The 18,826-nt window shown below is 43.2% G+C and overlaps 1 protein-coding gene across 11 annotated transcripts in view; it reads right to left on the reverse strand.

Moving 5' to 3' along the window:
* anks1ab (ankyrin repeat and sterile alpha motif domain containing 1Ab) overlaps nt 1–18,826 on the reverse strand; it is a 46,010-nt gene that overhangs the window by 3,035 nt on the left and 24,149 nt on the right. For 3 of the 11 annotated variants that reach the window (XR_004613790.1, XR_004613793.1, XR_004613794.1), the window contains exons 4-15: nt 17,224–17,322; nt 16,018–16,164; nt 13,127–13,234; nt 11,147–11,317; nt 8,922–9,059; nt 8,732–8,803; nt 8,296–8,379; nt 8,026–8,163; nt 6,456–6,632; nt 4,344–4,459; nt 2,891–3,510; nt 1,534–1,640 (exon numbers count right to left, since the gene is read on the reverse strand). Coding sequence is in view for 6 of the 11 variants with exons in the window: in XM_034584771.1 (XP_034440662.1) it covers nt 3,189–3,510; nt 4,344–4,459; nt 6,456–6,632; nt 8,026–8,163; nt 8,296–8,379; nt 8,732–8,803; nt 8,922–9,059; nt 11,147–11,317; nt 13,127–13,234; nt 16,018–16,164; nt 17,224–17,322 (1,572 nt within the window). In the remaining 5 variants the exon portion in view is untranslated. Of the gene's footprint in view, nt 1–1,533; nt 1,641–2,249; nt 3,511–4,343; nt 4,460–6,455; nt 6,633–8,025; nt 8,164–8,295; nt 8,380–8,731; nt 8,804–8,921; nt 9,060–11,146; nt 11,318–13,126; nt 13,235–16,017; nt 16,165–17,223; nt 17,323–18,826 lie in introns of those variants that run through there. The other 8 variants (XR_004613792.1, XM_034584776.1, XR_004613791.1 and 5 more) reach the window with 6 other exon arrangements.

Genomic DNA, 18,826 nt, shown 5'->3' on the forward strand with positions numbered 1-18,826 from the left:
CAGAACAATGGCGGCAATGGCGACGCAGCCACGGCACCGCCGCACACGAGACCGGTTACATCTTTTTTAACAGTCTCCAGCAGACACACACACCGGAGAGGAGCTCGAAAAAAAGAAACCTCGCATCTCCCGCAGCAGCACACAAACAAGGACGGTGGCCGGTGATGTAACAGTAACAGTCCCAAACTCCCATGAGGACACACAGAGAAACAAGGCACACAAGCACGCACAGCAGGTAGCGCACACAGAGTGGGGGGGGGTGTGGAGGGAGGGGGGGGGGGGGGGGGCCCACAGATATGCGTCGACTCCACAACGAGCATTTCTGAGTCACAGTGCAGCAGAAGGAAGATTCTTCAAAATAGAAATAAAAAAAAATAAAAAAGATTGTGTCACGTCCTCAGCATCACAAATCCATTCGACACCACACCAGATTCATTTTTTTCTTAAAAACTTGGCTCCTTTTTTAATGTCGTGGAATTTAGTCATTTCTTTTATTTCTTTTTTTTCCACTGCCGTTTATTTTCAAGTGACATACTTTTGCGTGTTCTGCTTTATTCTAAATCGGTGCGAAAAACCAGCATGGATACCGATAATGATAAGATGCTATGTTTGGGGGAAATGTGCAAAATTGTGCTCGGGGCTGGTTGATAATACACTCGAGTTAAACTGAGGATGTTTTTTGTTTTCCGATTGCCATAATTGTGAGATGCAGAAGCAAAGTCAGTACACTCCATTATGCTTGTGTTGTGTCTTTTCCCTTTGCCTCTGGTTGTCTTAATGTCAGGATCTCCTCCACGACCCCGTCTTCTAATCGCTCACTCCCAAAGTAGTTCAGTCAAATTTCCCCCGTCTATCAAAAAGGTATCACAAAATGCACCGATTTTTTTTCCTATTTGCATCGTAAGAAAAAAAAAAGAAGGTATTAAAAGGGATAGTGCCACGTTCTTCGTTTTTTTTTTTTTTTTGGAACACAGTGTTTTCTTTTAAATTGACAACAAGAAGAAGAAGATGCCGTGATTTGCAGTCTCTCTCGGTGCTACCGTGACTGCTGAGAGGCACAGGGCAGAACGAGACCAGAGCGGAAAGACTCATCTGGACCAAACTGTACCAGCGAAACAACAACGTCATCCCAGCCAGTCGGAGTCAGTTCAACACAACAGCAGGAAATCAGACGCGTTGTCTCTTTTCTCTTTTTTTAAAAAGTCTCGTAGAAGCAGGGGCGGGGCGTGCAGCTGTTGGGTGGTGGTGCTCAGGGAGGTCAAGGGGCAGGAGGTGGTCGGGGCTTTAGTTGATTATAGATAACCCGATAAATCAAGTAAGGCTGTTGTCCTCGGGATAGTGTAGGAAAGTTGTCCTCCAATGTGTGTGTGTGTGTGTGTGTGTGTGTTTGTGAGGGTTCAGTTCTCAGTCCGTTTGAGTTCAGACATCAGCGATAGATTCCGTCGTGTTGTTGTTATCATGAGTATTGTACAAATGTGTAGAAAGGAAAAAAAAAAAGGTTGTTTGCTGCATGTAGCTGCTTTTTTTGGGGCTTTTTTTGTCTTTCACTGATTATTTGTTCCGTCTTGCATTCCCATGCTAGCAAAGCAGCCTCCTCATGAGTGCCTCACAGTGGTAGATGCCTGGTAAGACAGGACAGGCTACAGATGGAGAAAGAAAAAAAAAAAAATCATGTCTTGAGGCAAAACACCCAAATAAACAAGTAAAATTATCGACAAAAGTCAGTAAATTAAAAATAAAAAGTTATGCTGAAAATGTTTTTTATAATATTTTACACATTGGAAGTTTAAATCTTTAGTCTGCGAGTAAAAGGAAAACGATTAAATGCTTTCTTGCTGAGAAATAGATGCAAACACTGATAACACTCTCACGTCTGTGACATAAATATTAAACTACAGCTAGCAGCCGGCTAAGTTAGCTTCGTACAAAAGCTGAACACAGGTGAGAACTCCCCCTCTGAAAATCACACTGTATCTCTATTGTATAAAATAAATCTTAAAGATTACGAGTAAAACAATCGCCATTTTACAGGAGGTTGTGTCGTCCCGACTCTTCATCAGTTCACAAAATGGTTTGAAACAGGCAGAACTCAGTAAAGTTCCTCTGCCCAGACACTGCTCACACTCATAGATACCAGGTCCCTAAACATGTCTGATTTCATCAAGATCCAAGAATTATTCTCTGAGAATTTAATGAAATTATTGAAAAACACTGTATCTCGTAATTTTAAAGAAATTGAAAATGTTTTCCCTGGATCCGTCCACTTCCGTACCAAAATATAATGGGTTCCTCCCTGACCCATACCGCATCCTTCCACCAGGTGTCGTGGAAATCTGTTCAGTTGTATGTGTGTAGTTTTGCACATAAACGAACAAACAGGGGTCAGGGGTGAAAACATAACCTCCTTGGTGGAGGTAAGAATAAAAATGCAAACTTCGGGCGCTATCAGGGGCCTGCACACAAAGTAACAGGAAATACTTTGGCACAGAAAGAAGTTATTTGTCATCTTTACACTTTGAATTTGATACGGATTAAAGAAATGAGATGGACGGACGAGTGGACGAAGCCAGAGAAGCTGTTTCCTCACGCTTCCTTTACACTGAGCTGCTGCCTGTAGCTTTATATTTGCTGTACGGACTTGAGAGCACCATCGATATTCTCATTAACTCTCTGGAAGAAAGCAAACAAGCTTGAGCCATTGACAGACTTGCTCCTTTGGTGTGACATAAAACTTTTTACTTTGTATTTATTCAATATTAAAACTTAAGCTTGCTGGAAACTCTCAAACTTGCTAATGAGGAGTCTAGATGCAAAATAAAAAATATCAAGCTGTTTGTGAATCAATATGAATAAAAAAAAAAAAAAAGAGGAAGAAATATAAAGATGCAACCTCTGGGAGGTATCGGGGATTTGGAGGCAGATGCAAGCTGTCAGGAGGAGGAGGATGAGGAGGAAGAGGCAGTTTGGTTGAGAGAGCAGGGCCACTGTAAAATGAGATCAGTCCGAGATCCTCCGTTCCAGGGCTCCGCCATTGGCTGCAGCAGCAACAGGCGAGGGAGGCTGCCGGGGGGGTAGTCGGAAAGGGGGGGGAGGCACGGGAGAGTTTGTCATGGCGGGCGGGAGGTTGGTGATGAAGGTCGCTGGGCAGGGCAAAGGAGGGTGCAGGAGTAGGCAGCCCTGAGGGGTTGCTATACCATCACAGTGAGAAGGCACGGGGCTCGCATGTACGTATGTGTGAGTGCAAGAGAGAGAGAGAGAGAGAGAGAGAGAGAGAGAGAGAGAGAGAGAGAGAGAGAGAGAGAGAGAGAGATGAAAAAGTGGATGCAGGGTAAGAGGAAAGTGTGTGGGGGGGCAGAGGGGGCAGCTGTGGACGGGTGGGGGGGTCCGGCCTCAGAATATGGTGGTCTCGTACTTGGTGCTGACGGGGCGCCTGTTGGAGTCGCGCTGGTCCAAGAGCCAGGTGGTGCTGCCCAGGGACTGCATGTCTGCGTCCATCTCCAGGGGGTCGATCTGCCGGAGGAGGGGGGGGGGGAGAGGAAGGGAGGGAGGAGGGACGAGAGGAGGGCGTGAGACGGGCGGAGCAGTGGCGGCCATTTCTCGCCAACACTGGCGAGTCCTCAGCTCTCTCTCTCTCTCTCTCTCTCTCTCACACACACACACAAAACGTGCATGTGGATTCAGAGGCACAGTCCGGTGATCGTTGTTATCGATCACAGACAAGGTCGAGGTTCGTCAATCCACAACATGGATGATGTCTGACAGGAAATACACTCAGCAGGAAAACCAAGGCTACGACCCTCGTGTTAAAGTACTGCGTCTAAAAGCAGCACGTGCTCTACACCAGTGGCTTCTGTCATAACATGAGCAGTCACTTTACTTAGAATTACAATGTCAAAACAACCTAGTATGTTATAGTTTACACCTTCAGTTCAACATGTAGGTAGATACAGTATTCAGCAAATGATCCAACAAAGTCCACTTCAACTTCTTTTTTTATCACCGCTATGGAATAAACCCCCTCACTGGCCAACAGTCCTCGTAACGACAAGGTTAAACACATCGAGAAAAAAAAACCTTTTCTCCTTATTGTCTTGAACTAACTGCATCTTAAGGTGTGAAAATGAGATGATGAAGATGAGAGATGGGGAAAGTAAAGGCATGAGGAGAACGTTCATGGCTGAGGGTTTTTAAGATCCACAAGACGAGAGGGGGGGGGGGGCAGAAAGTGCAGCGCGGCACCCGCAGACACCGGGGGGGAACGTAATAAAAGAGGGGAGGGGAGTGGTGTGGAAGCAGATGTGTGATGATTCAAAGGTTAAATAGAGGAAAGGAAAGAGAAGGACCTGGACTCCAGGGCTAACAGAGTGCAACGGGAGGAAGGAAGGACGGTGGGTAGTACACGTGTGACAGTGACAGCAGCGGCATTCGAGCAGAGGGGCACCCTGGGAGGCAGGAGGACCAAGAAGACAAGAACAAAGACATGTTAAAGAAAACGAGAGAGAAGAGCGGGACAGAGCATTGTAAAGGCACCGGATGTTTTTAGTGACAGCGGTAGGAGAAGTTGTTTTTATTCACAGGAAAATGATTCAACTTCACATGTTGTAATTAACCATCGCTGATTGTCCAAATTATCACTTGGCAACCGTGACTAGGCACGGCAGGTGTGTGAAGCTTTGGTTTTCTCAACATGTAAAGATTCTTTTTCTTTAAACTTTTCACAAATCTAAAAGCACAAGAAGTGAAGTGTGAGGAATGAATTATCTGCCCTAACGTTAGCTGTGATCATTAGCATGTAGACTGTTTATAAAGATGGACGACATGGAAAGTGAAGCCAAATCATTTTCATACACCCCCACCTCCTCCATGTTAGTGAATTGGACCAAATTAGGAAGTAAAAGTAGACGTTAATTATGGGTTTAATTAGTTATTTGATGCTAAAAACACCGGCCAAAATCTTCTTTAATTTTTGTACAATAGGAGGAAGTGGAGACGTGTCCTACATTTTTATATACAGTCTATTCCCCTCAGCAGTGAGTCCTTTATAAAGTTACAAGTTACATTTTCATGCACTTTCTGGGAACATGCAAGAGAGCAGACTAATCTCCATCAAACCTACGAATACCAGAGATTTATGAACATCACATTTGTCGAAGACATATTTAATTCGGTTTCATCATAACAACCATTTCTCTTGTAACGTTAAAACATACGTACATATAAACAAGTAGCAGGTAAACAGTGTTATTTAAGAATAAATATCCTGCTTAAAATAAATATACTTGGTTTAATAAGCTTTGCTAGAACAAAGCTTTTTCTTTATTTCCATGCTGACTTCATCCTCTGTCTTTTAGCGCAATAAACTATATAATAAACTACGAATTTTAGGAACTTCTTAGTGTCGTTTAAATCTCTTCATAAAACCTTTTTTTTTATCGTAAAGCTTTCATGAAGGTTTGACGTAGGCTACGTTTTATTTTCGTGTACAATTTTCATTTTCTTCTCCTCTGTTTTATGAGCCGAACATCTTTCTCTTGCTTAAAAATGATAAAATGATCCACCGTCATTTCAGCAGGCAAAACTGACTTCTAGTCAAATTGTTGTTTCAAATATTACTCAATCATCTTGAGATAGGAAATCTCCTGTAATCATCACTGTATATGGATGAACTGTATTTGATAAAAAAAGCCAGGATTCAAAGTTTAACAGGTGTAGTGACTGTAAGTGAGGCGGGTGGAGCTTCGCCAACTGTTTGTCTGCAACACTTTCCGTCTAAACTAAGCAGATTTGGGTGCATTCGTAGAAGCGGTAATGAGCACGGAAACCTAACAAGCAGCCGCACTCATTATGCAGCTCTGTGATTACTCCATATTTTATCCTCACAGGCAGGTAGTAAACCAAAGTGATTTGTGTCCCTGCATGAGCATGTGGTCCGGGCAGCGTCGGAGCTCCCGGCTGTGCAGCTACTCTCGGGTGACAGTGATCACCGGAGGCTCATTATATGCAGCCTGAGAGGTCAATGCATCAGAGGTCTACGTGAGCGTTTACGCAACACAGTCAATCAATGGCGAGGAAGCAGCGGATGGGTCCAACCGGCGCGGCGGAGCCCTGAGAGAAGTCCCACAGGAAATCATACACCCGCCTGCGAGCAACAAATAAAACTATTCATTCATCATGTTTCGCATATAGGCACAATAAGGCAAACCCCCCCCCCCCCCCCGATCGGAGTGAGTCACTGAGTTGGGGGTTGGGCGAGAGGAAATTGGAAGTAAAGTAATGAGTCATCACTTTCTCCCACACACACGCACACACAGTGAAGCCTCCTCTGTAGGTGGCCCACTGGTTATTCACAGGAAGAAGTCGGTCACGAGGTCCGTGCACGTTTCGTGACTTACGATCGCACACACTCACAGATACACACTTTCATCGTGCTCCGGTGTTTGTGAGGTGGTACTCACTGCTGATCTCCGCATGCTGCTCCACGACTGGGACGCAGGACGGGTGGTTTTGGTCTCGATGACCTCTGAGACATGAGATGAAGGGGGGACGTACTGTCTCGCCCTAGACTGGATCGCCATCTGATAGGCCACCTCGAAGGCCTGTCCCAGCGTCAGGATGATCTCGTAGGTCTGTGTCTGTGTGAACAAACCAAACATGAGTCCTTCTACTTCAGCTGGTGCGGACACAACGTCCTCACAGTGGTTGTCTTTAAGTTTTGATAGGTTTTTTAATTGATTCCCAGTGTATTTGCAACTAATTTGATTGGATCCTTAAACGACCTCCATAGTAAACCTCTGCTTAATAATTAGTTGTTGGAAAAGCAACAAGTGGCTTTAATCATCAAAGTTTACCATATTTATAATTCTAATCACTTCTGATGCATTCAATATTTTATATATTTTACATTTCAATAACTAGAAATACCATAATTATGAATCACACAAAAAAATAATCATAGCGTAGCACAGAAAAGCTTTTCTCCTCAAATCGTTGGGATAATTATTAAAATTATCCCACAGCTCATTTTCAGAGAAAAGCAAAACACAGTTTTTTGTTGACTTGTGTTAAATACAAATGAGTGACGCATTAAACTTATAATCTGGTCTTGTGAAAACTCAAATCAAATCATTACTGCTCAGTTAAAACAGTTTCCCTGCAGGTAAACGTGGCTCTGCAGTCGCCCGTCGGTCACAGATGATTTACTGTAATCAACCTTTACAGAAGCCGAGACACAAATTACAACATAATCGTTGCCTGTACGTGGAAATGCCAAGCGTAGCGGGAGTGGAACTTCAATTAAGCCATTTGACGAGCCAATCAAAGGAAACGATGTTCATCGGATGCAGCATGCAGTTCTGATCGCAGGATTCCTGACATCCCACAAAGGACACCTGGTTTTTAGACTCAATAATGAGTTTATAAAAAGCTCATGTCTGAAGGACTTTAAAGAACCAGAGGAGAGTTCGGAGAGTTCGGAGAGTGTGAACATTCGCAGAGGCTAACGTCCTATCTCGTCATGTTAAAGGAAGGGGAAAGAATCAAATACATCATAGACTGTTTATAAAGATGGACGACATGACAGCTGCCCAAAAGTGAAGCCAAGTTGTTTTGATCGTTTCCTAGTGGCTGACTGCAGTTTAGGTAAAAAACTCTCCCTCCTCCATGTTAGTGGATGGGACATGGACCAAATTAAAACGTCCAAATACGTTTTTCTCCAATATGGTGTGTGTCACTGTAGGTAGTTCTTACCACACAGATGAACAAGTGCAGACTATTACGATAAGTTTGGTTCTAATTTGTTATTTGATGCTTTAAAAAACGGGGTGAAATGAGACTGACTTTGATAGCTTGGCTCCATCCCCTCGTTCGCTACTCTGGTTCAAACTAACATCACCGTGCATGATTGCATCGATTATATTCTGGCTTCACTTCTGAATAGTGCGAGGAAGTGGAGACGCAGCGTCCATCTTTATAAACAGTCTTTGCTTCAGGCCCATGTTTCTAACAGTGTTGACGTGTTTGCCTCACCACTTCCACGGTGCTGAAGACATGACAGAAGTGGTGGCCACTCTTCAGATCCTTGGTGATGTAAGCAAAAGTGCAGAGGTCGTCTGGGTCCTGGGCGGCGCAGGAGATGTTCCTGATCTCGTGCTCTGCGACGATGGACTGATGGAGAGACGGCAAAGGAAGTGGAGGGGAGTGACTGGAAATCAGCTGCTAATGGAGGCTGAACCTGGGGTGTGTGAGTTGTACAGATCAATAAACACAGAGACACACACACACATACTGTCCCTTTACCTTCGTGGCTGCATCGATGAACTTGACCCCTCGGTAGGTGATGGACAGGATGACAACTGGACCCTTTCTAGAGTCTTTTGATTTCTGTAAGGGACACAATAAAAAGAGAAAGTACATGTCGTGCAAACTATTGACTGTAAATAAAGCTGGACAGCTCCTCAAAAGTGAAGCCAAATCATCTTCATCACCCCCATGTTATAAACCTTGCCTCCTCCATGTTATTGGATGGGACATAGACCAAACTAGTCTTAGATCTTTGATGCTATAAAAAATGATATAGCCTATGACACACAATGGTTCCTGCACTTCAAATTGATTGTGACAAATGGTGATTGTCAGCTAAAATCATCACTGTAAACATTTACTGTCTTTTATTAACATTCATAGTCAACAAAATGGTTTCAGTAGATTCTTAGTTATTTCCAGTGATATTCACCCTAATTTTGGCGCAGGCGTCTTGTGTGGACTCGATCCCTCGTAGATCCCTGATGATCATTGATCCTAGGTACTAGGAGAAAGAATCGAAAACACACCAGTGTTGGGTCAAACTGCTTGATGGTAAAAAGTGTGTTATGTATAGATTCATTGTGAATAGTGAAATGTAAAGAGAGTAAAACGTGACTCACGGTGGCCTCGTACCCGCAGGACTCCAGGATGAGTTTCTCGGGCTGGTGATGCCAGGCGGACACCGTGGCGTAGGTCGCAGACTGGCTCGGCGGCCGGAGGTTTATACGAGAGTCTTTGTGTCGCTCGCTCTGTCTGTCCTGCAGAGATGGAAAAAACACTGTTTGGTGATCGCAATGAAAAGAGGAAACTAAAACTAAACCTGTGACATGAAACATATATCCATATCCTTTTGATCGCAACCTGGTGGCTGCCTTTAGTGTAGGTCATAAACTCTGCCTCCTCCATGTTAGTAGATTGGACATGGACCAAACTAAATAGTACACGTGAATTTTTTCTCAAAGATGGTTTCTATCATTTTAGGTAGTTCTTATCACACTGATGTTTCAGTTTTTTTTACTTTACTAGTAAGTTTGGTTTTCATTCATTATTTGATGCTATGAAAAAACAGGTTGAAACATCATGATTGACAGCTGAGACGGACTCGCGATTCGGTCAAGACACCATGATCACGACTGCGCGGACTCTGGCGCACATTACGTCCAAAGCCAAGATGGCAGCACCCATTTCCAGGATATTTTGGCCTAATTTGGGTGCAGTGGGAGGAAGTGGAGACGTTTCATCTATTTATACATATAGAGTTTATCGTCAGGACACAGATCCTCATCTCAAGACTTTAAAGAAAGACTGTATTCTGCATTATATTAGAACTGAACAACAGATCAAAATTATGACCACATGACTCCATGTACTGTACATATTTGTGTGTTTCCGTCCATCTGTCACGACGTCTGACTGCCGCACATTAGCACGAGGCAAAGTGAAGTGCACCTGGTCAGCACTTTAATAAAAATCATTTTCTATCTGCTTCTACAAACATAAATATTCATGCCCTGGGTTTGGCCTTGAGGTCAACGTACGCCGTGCTCAGCTCTTTCATAAATCACTTGTCAGAGTAAAATATAATGAGTACAATAATCCACTAAGCATTTTGAATTGAAGTATTGATTTTACATATATGGACCCTGGTGAGTGCCGTCGTGCAACTTTTCCCCTGCAGACGCTGCTCGGTGTTTTGTGTTCGGCCGAAGTGAAGCAGGTACCGGGCGACTGTTTGTGCGAGTGACCTTTAGAAAATGGTAGATTCTGATCACTGAGATACTCTGAGTTCATTCTCCAAGGCCCAGCATCACAGGCGAGCTGAGGGAATTCAGGGAGGCACATGAGAACTGAACTCACGTCAGGGAGAGAAGAATCGAGTGGATTAGTTCTTATGTTTAGTTGTTTCTTTTCATTATTTTAAACCTTCTTTAAATTAAAGGCAGCTCTGGATTTCACTCTGGGATAAAATCCCCTAAGTGAAGCCAAATAACTCAGTGCTTCTAGTAGAAGTAATTTAATTGGAAAAGTAATAATACAATAAACTTGTGTTTTAAAATGTAATTTATCCAAATTAATGATTTGATGCCTTTTTGAAATCAAAGACTAACAAGTCATAAATAAATTATGTTTTGAAGTCTTTTATCTGATGTAATGCAAAACACAAGTTTATTTTTTTTAAATGTAATTCACCATATTTTGCAATATATCATTTTTGAAATAAGAAAATGGGAGAAATTAGCTAAACTTCTAAACATCTAAAATATATGTGATAGAATATATATTTTTTAACCATAAGAGACACTGTGGAGCTTTCTAATATTACTTTCCCCTTTTTAACAGAGGAGTTACTTAAGTTATAAAACTTATTGTGGGAAATCAATTAAATTGATAAGATATCCGACAGGAATGTGGCTTTTTGGCTGCTGAAGTAAATTAAATGTCAGACAAACCAAAGTAATTCTTTTAAAATATATTGTTTTTAAACTCACTGCTCATTGATTCCAACATTGACCACAACGGTCTAATAATACATCCTCCAATATAAAAGAGACAGAACAAACAATACAGCCAAATCTATGACTAATTCATATTGTCTCAATTTATATTTTGTTAAATTACTCAACAGTCAGTTTCTCCTATTTCAATTTTCCTAATCACATTCTAATGTTGTGGTTCTTTGGCTCTGACCGATGAGATTTAACTCAACCAGGAAGTTTGTTTTGCATCCAGATCAGCTCAGTGTCTCAGTGTCTCAGCGTCCTCCTCCATGTTCCTCCTAATCGCTCACTCAGAGTGAATGAGAACGAGTTCCTTGTTGTCGATAAAGGTGAAATGAGGAACTCACTACAGAGCGCGGCCTCTCGCTGTACGACCGCAGAGACACACTACAGTCCTGGTCCGCTCCTCTCCGCCGGCGGTCCGACTCGGTCAGCGGCAGGAGCATGTCCATGGAGCGACTGGTGTAGGGGTCCATCTGACTGAGGGGGGACGTGGTCTGGGACAGGAGGTCATGAAACTGCCACACAAACACACACACAAAAGACGACAAACACAGCACAGATGAATGAGCTGACAGCGCTGTGTGCGCAGGCCGGTTTCCCCTGATCTACATCCAAGCTTAATCCTCGACAAAAGAGCCTCCTCCGTGGAGAGTCTCCATTCTTTCCAGCCCAGTTTAATCTGCCTGGGAAATCAGCCCTGAGTGTTTAACCGTTGTGAGCATAATGATATTGAAGAATCTCGTTCCAAAATTAGATTTCCGCCGCAGAAAGGAGAGGATCCATTTTCTCACAAAATGATGTTGGCGTAGAGACACAGATTTCCACGTGACGCTGGTTTAACCTCCATCTTAAGCTCTGTTCTGATTGTTGTCCAATAAGAGAGGCAGCATCCATCTCTGTGCAAGTACTTTTTTTTCTCTTGAAAGCATTTTATGGTGTAAAGCATCTCGCAGCAGCGTCACTGACTCTAAATATGGGTCACACTGAGGGCATCTGCACAACTACCCTTTTATCTAATTGGCCATCTTGAGCATAACCAGTGTATTAAGTGAATTAGCGCTGACGGTATGTTTCTGCAGTGTAGTGGTGATAAAGTGGCTCGAACGCTGCTGCAGTCTGAATCACACTCTGAGCTTCAGATAGAAACACGCTACTGAGACTGTGACGTCTTCTTGTGCTTCACAGAGATGAGAAGATATCAAACCTGCGTCGTCTAATGAACACCGGGGTTCACAGAGTTAAACCGTTTTACTACAACACGCAACAAAATGTTATGATTATCCACCGAGGCCCTGAAGTGCAAGTCATCTCAAAACACATCGAGTAATAAGACGACTCAGCGACATCTATTGTTATGATTTCTCACGTTTCACCAGTCATGTAAACAAACCAGTGTATGAAAAATATCACTGAAAACCAGCTGTGCATTATTTCTAATTACTAACTATTAATCAATCATTGTTAATGTAACCTGGATTTAGAGCTGAAACTTGTGATCATCTATATGATCGATAACAATGTGAGCACAGATAGAAAGAAAGAAAGAAAGAAAGAGAAAGATAGAGCGAAAGAAAGAAAGAGAGAAACAGAAAGAAAGATAGAGAGAAAGAAAGAAATAGAAATATAGAGAGAAACATCGAAAAGAATACAGAAATATAGAGAGAAAGAAATAAAGATAGAAAGAAAGAAAGAAAGAGAGAAACAGAAAGAAAGATAGAGAGAAAGAAATAGAAAGATAGAAACATAGAAAAAAGAAAGAAAGAAAGATAGAAAGAAAGAAAGAGAGAAACAGAAAGAAAGATAGAGAGAAACAGCAAGAAAGATAGAGAGAAACATAGACAGATAGATGGAAACATAGAAAAAAGAAAGAAAGATTGAGAAAAAGAAAGAAAGAAAAGGGAGAGAAACATAAACAGAAAGAAAGAAAGAGTGTGAGAAACATAGAATAAAAGAAAGAAAGAAAGAAAGAAAAGAAAGAAAAGAAAGAAAAGAAACAATATATTGGTCTGAATAATGTCAGAAAACTGAAACACTTAGTTTTTTAAAGATTTTCAATTAAATTTTGTTCATCACAAAGAAAAGCAGTAAAATCTCACATCTGGAGCCGGAAACGTTTTTCCACATATTCTAAAAAGTGACAAAAACACATACGTCTGATTAACTAGATGAACTAATACATTAAATGACTCATCATTGCAGCTCTACTTTGGATGAGCAATTCAAAGATAACCTATTTATTCAAGGTCTGCATGTGAAGTTCACACGACATCGGATCTGAGAGATTAGAGCTCACAACACAGATCATGACAGGTCACCAGTCTCACCATGATGGGGGACAGACGACGGGACTTGCTGGGAGCTTCTTCGTAGGGTCTCTCTGCCAGAGAGGCGATGATCCTCTTCCTGTGGCCCAGGGCGCCGATTTTAATCACCTAGAAGCAAACACGACTCCGTCAATATGTCACCAAGAAGAATTTATCTCCTCTAAGCAAATACGTGTTTATCCAAAAACAAAACACCGAGTAGATGTCTCCTCCCTGGCAGCCGTCCACCGGCCGAGCGAATGACTCTTGTCAATAATTCAGCCTCAATCTGTTTTCGCCATAAGCCCAAAGTGCAGCAGCGTCTCCTTCCAGGGACATTGCATAACTCACACGACGTTTCTCATCGAACAACACAGGAGGAAGTGCGGATTTATGGGATGATGGCAGGTAAAATGCAAATAAGAGAAGTGATTTGCTGAAAACTAGGAGGCAGGATGTTTAGATGTACGTTTTTTAATTCACAGTATTTCAGCTGCTGCCACACACGAATCCCGGGTGTCTGTGTCTGAACCTTTTTGTAAATGTCTTTTCAAAGTGGTGTGGCAAGGGGAAAAGAAAACACACATAGGTTAATTTTATGCAGTGAGAGCTCATTATCTCAATACTGTACATTTGCATAATTGGCTTTTAACGTCCGTACTCATCCAGTCAAGGTGGATGTCGAGTGATTGATGTCACATTTGCAATTACGCTGCTTGGTACAAAATATTCTATAACCGGCTCGTGTGGTTCTTTGTCTGAAGGCTTCGATTATTTATGCAGTGAGAGTCGCAGGCAGAGGAGGCAACTGGTTCGTGCTCTGGATTTTCCGTTGGTGCCGGGTTTTTTTTTCATTTTTCACTTATTCTCGTGCACAGAATCCCAGCGAGACCAGTATGTGCTGGAGGTGCGCGGCATAAGATCATTTAAATTGTAACAAAGGGCGTTGGGATTGTACGGGAGTGTAAACCAGCTCGTACATCATCTTGACGCTTGGTACTGTTTGTTGAAAGATGCTGAGGAGTAAGTAGGAAGTGTACTGTGAGAAGTGAGTCCTGCCAAGATGCTGGGAGGCCGTTCTGCTGCTCTGCACACGGGCGGTAACGTGCCCTGCGCTCACACCCATCTCGCTGTGCTGCATCGCAGTCTGCTGGACCCTATCCTCAAACACTGCATATACAGCACAGTGCGTTTGGCTGCCGCTCTCCTGCAGCTGCTGATGCAACTGCAGCTGGTTTCTGTCTCTGCATCGATCAGGCCAGACACACCAGGGACTGAAGGGGAAACGTACTGAGAAACATGCTCATCCACATGCTCAGGTCACGTGTTTGGATCGTCTGGCTGCCTGTCGTCACTCCGACAAGCTGCTTCCTACTTGACAGGTGGTCTCCACTGAAACTAACGGGGAAATTCAAGAGACGCTGACAAGTTCAGACTCCAGTGTTATGTTGAGTCAATAATTATCACAACATAAGTGTCATCTATGGCAATATTACGGTGGAGTATTCGGGCCATTTTGAAGAAAAATAAATTTGGAGATTTCGAGAATAAAGTGATCATTTTAGACACTGTGTCATGTTAGAGGGGGAATATTAAAAGACCAATTCGTCACCTGTGTAAAAATGAGGAAAGTGGAACATCTTGTGAAGTTACACATTAGTTTAAAGTATCAGGACTTTGAAAAGATTGGGAAAGAAACTGTCTGTTCTGAAGAAAGAAAACCACGGAGTTGAAGGAAATTGTGTCCTGAGAATATGTTTGGCAGCTGTCGACTGCGAGGTCGTCTTTAGTCTGTGAACTATTCAGAGGGTTTCAGAGTTTCAAAATGAGATTGGAAAAGTCGTGATATTACGAGTTGCTTCTATATCACGACTTTCACCTTAAAATAAATAATAATGTGACATTTATCGTGATAATTATTGATATTGTCTGATATATATTGACATAATTTAACTTATGACCCATCCCTGAGGTGAATGAAGTCAAATAAATCAATCCATCCATTATCTATACCGCAAATCGCCTGAGGGTCACCGCGGGTCTGGAGCCAGTCCCAGCTGACATTGCGGGGGCGGGTACAACCTGGACAGGTCGCCAGCCAATCACAGGGCTGATGTAAAGAGACAAACAACCATCTATGGGCAGTCTGCATGGCTCTGGACTGTGGGAGGAAGCCACTCAGACATGGGGAGAACATACAACCTCCACACAGACAGACCCTGGTCGGCTCTCCGGTTCAAACCCACAAACTTCTTGCTGTGAGTCGACTTGTGCCAACCACTGCTCCACCGTGCCGCCCCAAATACAGATTTCTACAAAGAGGCTCAGTAGCTGTCATCAATTTTAACTTGTGACTCATACAAACAAAACAGTGTCGACTTACAACAGCATCACGACAGGCTTTCGACAAGTTCAACCAAAGTTTTATTTTTCTCTCTGAGGTTGAAAAACAATCCGGCGCTTCACAAGAAATTAATGATTAGAGAAAATGTAGCCGAGGATAATATGATTTTTTCATCTTCTCTGTCGTGTTATCCGTCAGATTTATCCTCCGCCGCTGTCGTCTAAACACAAACACTGACAAACTAACTCTACACAAGTTCAACTGATGAATTACATTTAATAACTTCAGCAGCTACTCAATGTTATTTCCACAATGATTCAACCAAATTCCCTGTTATCACCCAGCACTGTGCCTTTGACTTTACATGAGATCGGTTCTGTTTCCACTAATCACTGTGTTTCTGCCACAGATCCACAAGGAAACCAGTTTGTCAGAGGGGTTGAGACCATCAGCACTCGTGAGTCTTTGTCAAAACGTGACACACTGAACAATAATCGGCTCAACCATCATCTGTCAGAGCCCAGAATGAGAAGAATATGATCAGTGATTCGAGTCGTTGAATTCTTACATTGACGATCTCCAGCTCCCACAGGTTCTTCACACACTCCAGCGTGCGGTAGCCGCTTGAAAGGAAGTTGGGCAGATATTCATGCAGACCAAGGCCGTCCAGCCAGGAGGCGAGAGACGTGCTGCCATCACAGCCCAGAGCTTTTACCTGCAGAGTGGAGGAGGACACGTGGAACACAGTGAGGACTGTACCTTAAAAAACATGGTGGTTGTCCAGTTGTACTAACATGCAATTAAAAATTCCTATAAGCAGGTATGGACACAGGAGTCCTTCCCTGGACCTCAGGATGCTCTGACACGTCTTTGAGGTTTTATGCATTGTTATAAACCTGATAGAAATAGTAAAAATCCTACTGACTTCCTCTCGTGCCACCAGCAGTTTGACAGTTTTAGTTTTTTCGTTAAATATGTTGACAAGAAACTGGAAATTTGCTCCAGATATTCAAATCACATAGAGGAGAGAATCACTTCGGTGATCTCTGAACATTAAACTTATTTTACATCAGGTATCAAGTCCAACCCCCCCTGCTAGGTGACCCGGTTCTCTCCATGAGGAATTTGTACACCCCCCCTTCATACCTGTGTGGTTGACTGGCAACACCAAACTGTTTGTAGTTGTGATTATGGGGTGGAATCGTTGTCTGTCTCTATATGTCGGCCCTGGCAACGTGTCCAGGGTGCACCTATAAGATTAGCCTCCTTTCAACCCTCAAGAATGAGCAGTATCGTTAATAGATGGATAGAAACTATAAATGTTTTCCATCCATCCATCCATCTATCCATCCATCCATCCATTCATCCTTCCATCTATACATCCATCCATCCATGCATTATCTATACCACTTATCGGGGAGCTGGAGTCAATCCCTGCTGACGTTGGGTGAGAGGCGGAGTGCACCCGGCATAAGTCACCAGGTCTGACAGAGATTTATTTCACATTTCTCCATGGGGGAGGTATGTGCTGTACTGAGTGTTATTCTAGTTGATTGACTTGTTTGCACCTAAATCCATAGTATCTGAGGTAAAAGGCCAGTTTTTCCATTTCAACGTCTTTTGCTTGAAGGCTGCTATTTAATCTCCGATGAAGCAGAAATCAAGTGATCATTGTGTCAATGCACGATTACGAAAAACGTATTCTCTCTTTGTATTTGTTTGCGTCTTTGCTATTTTTCAGTCACGTCCCTCTCTCGGTGCCGAGGTCACGAACCTTGGGCAAGTTGCGTGCCGCGTGGAGGATCTTCTTTCTGTGTCCTGGGTCGGTGATCCCAACGTCTCTGAGGTCCTGGTCCTCCATCACGTTACCTCCCTGCATGTGCACAAACACAAGAGACAAAGTGCAAATAAACACACACAGGCGCACGCACAGGCGCACGCACAGCCACACGCTAACACATCATCACATACAATCAAGCACACGCAGATGCATGCACAGACACAAGGTACAACACGGACATACAGCACAATACAAGCTAGTACATCAGTTATTTAGTGCACGATAAATCTCACTCACACACACAAACTCTATATTTGCATATAAAAGACACAGCACTGACAAATGGCGATGAGATCATAGGTCAATACAAGTGTCATGACATATTGTACAATGACAGCTTCCAGGGAGAACACAAACACACAAACACACACACACACACACACACACACACACACACACACACACACACATCTCTGACACAAGCAGGGACAGCAGAGTGGGAGGACAATGAAGTCAAATGAATTGTGCATGCCAAGAGTAATCAATCTGATCTGGTGCGACTCAAAGAGAACAAAGCCTTCGTGGCTGCAGCAGCTTCCTCACAGTCACTTCGCTGCTGTGTCTCATTGAGGAGAAACTCCACCGTCCAACAAGGAATACAAATATTTCACTATAGTTCGCAACAATTCCTCAATTAAGGAAACAGAAAGAACAATAATCGTGTTTCCTCTCCGTCTAATCTGGAGCAGATTCTCGTCTGTCTCGTGTTTCTGTTCGTGTTCTCGGCTCCAGTTGCTTTGTCATCTTCAGTCAAGTTTACAGGCGCGAGTAAAAGACACAAGGAGAACCTTGAATATGTGGAGCTAAGCGTTTTTCCCCAGTGGAGTGCTGCAGATTAAATCTTCCTGGCCAAGAATGTTAAAATGTTCTGTAGTCTTTACTCAGTGTGCTCTCGCTGGATTGGCTTCAGAGCACAATGCAGCAGTGTTCGCGGGGCCTGTATCAGGGCGCAGTGGAGAGATTACTCACTGATCACTAGAATAAAAGGTCAAAATGAAGCTGGGAGGACCGAAATAGATTCCCCTCACTTCTATTAACACAGTTTGAAGTTCGACGACGCCTCGGGAGACTCCGCAAACTTATTATTTCATGCTGCATTGGAAACATGTGACGGAAATGTATGGTTGAGTTCCTTACATAGTTTATGAGCTCTGGTAGTTTGATCTGATCGGATACGACTTGCAGACGCAGCCATGGTAGAAGTCCTTCATCTCGCTAAATGCACTCGGTTAATGGAACAGTGAATTGGAATTTCCGTGCCCCAGAGAGGAGATGTTTTGAAAATTCTAATTTTGTCACGGTTTCACGAGTCGGCAGCCGCAACGGTAATCTGGCAAAGAAAAGATAAAAATACCTATTTCACGTGCTACAATATGTACGTTCACTACCACATCATCACGTTTGAGTGAGCGGGGGGGGGGGGGGGCTGGGGAGTCTGATGCAAAATTAATGCAGCAGGGATGTAAATGCATGATGGAGCATTTCTTAGATGTTTTGCAGTCGACAATTTGGCTCGTCGCCACGTTAGTTTGGTCGT

The sequence above is a fragment of the Hippoglossus hippoglossus genome, chromosome 5, assembly GCF_009819705.1.
Source record: "Hippoglossus hippoglossus isolate fHipHip1 chromosome 5, fHipHip1.pri, whole genome shotgun sequence".
Taxonomy (NCBI): Eukaryota; Metazoa; Chordata; class Actinopteri; order Pleuronectiformes; family Pleuronectidae; genus Hippoglossus; species Hippoglossus hippoglossus.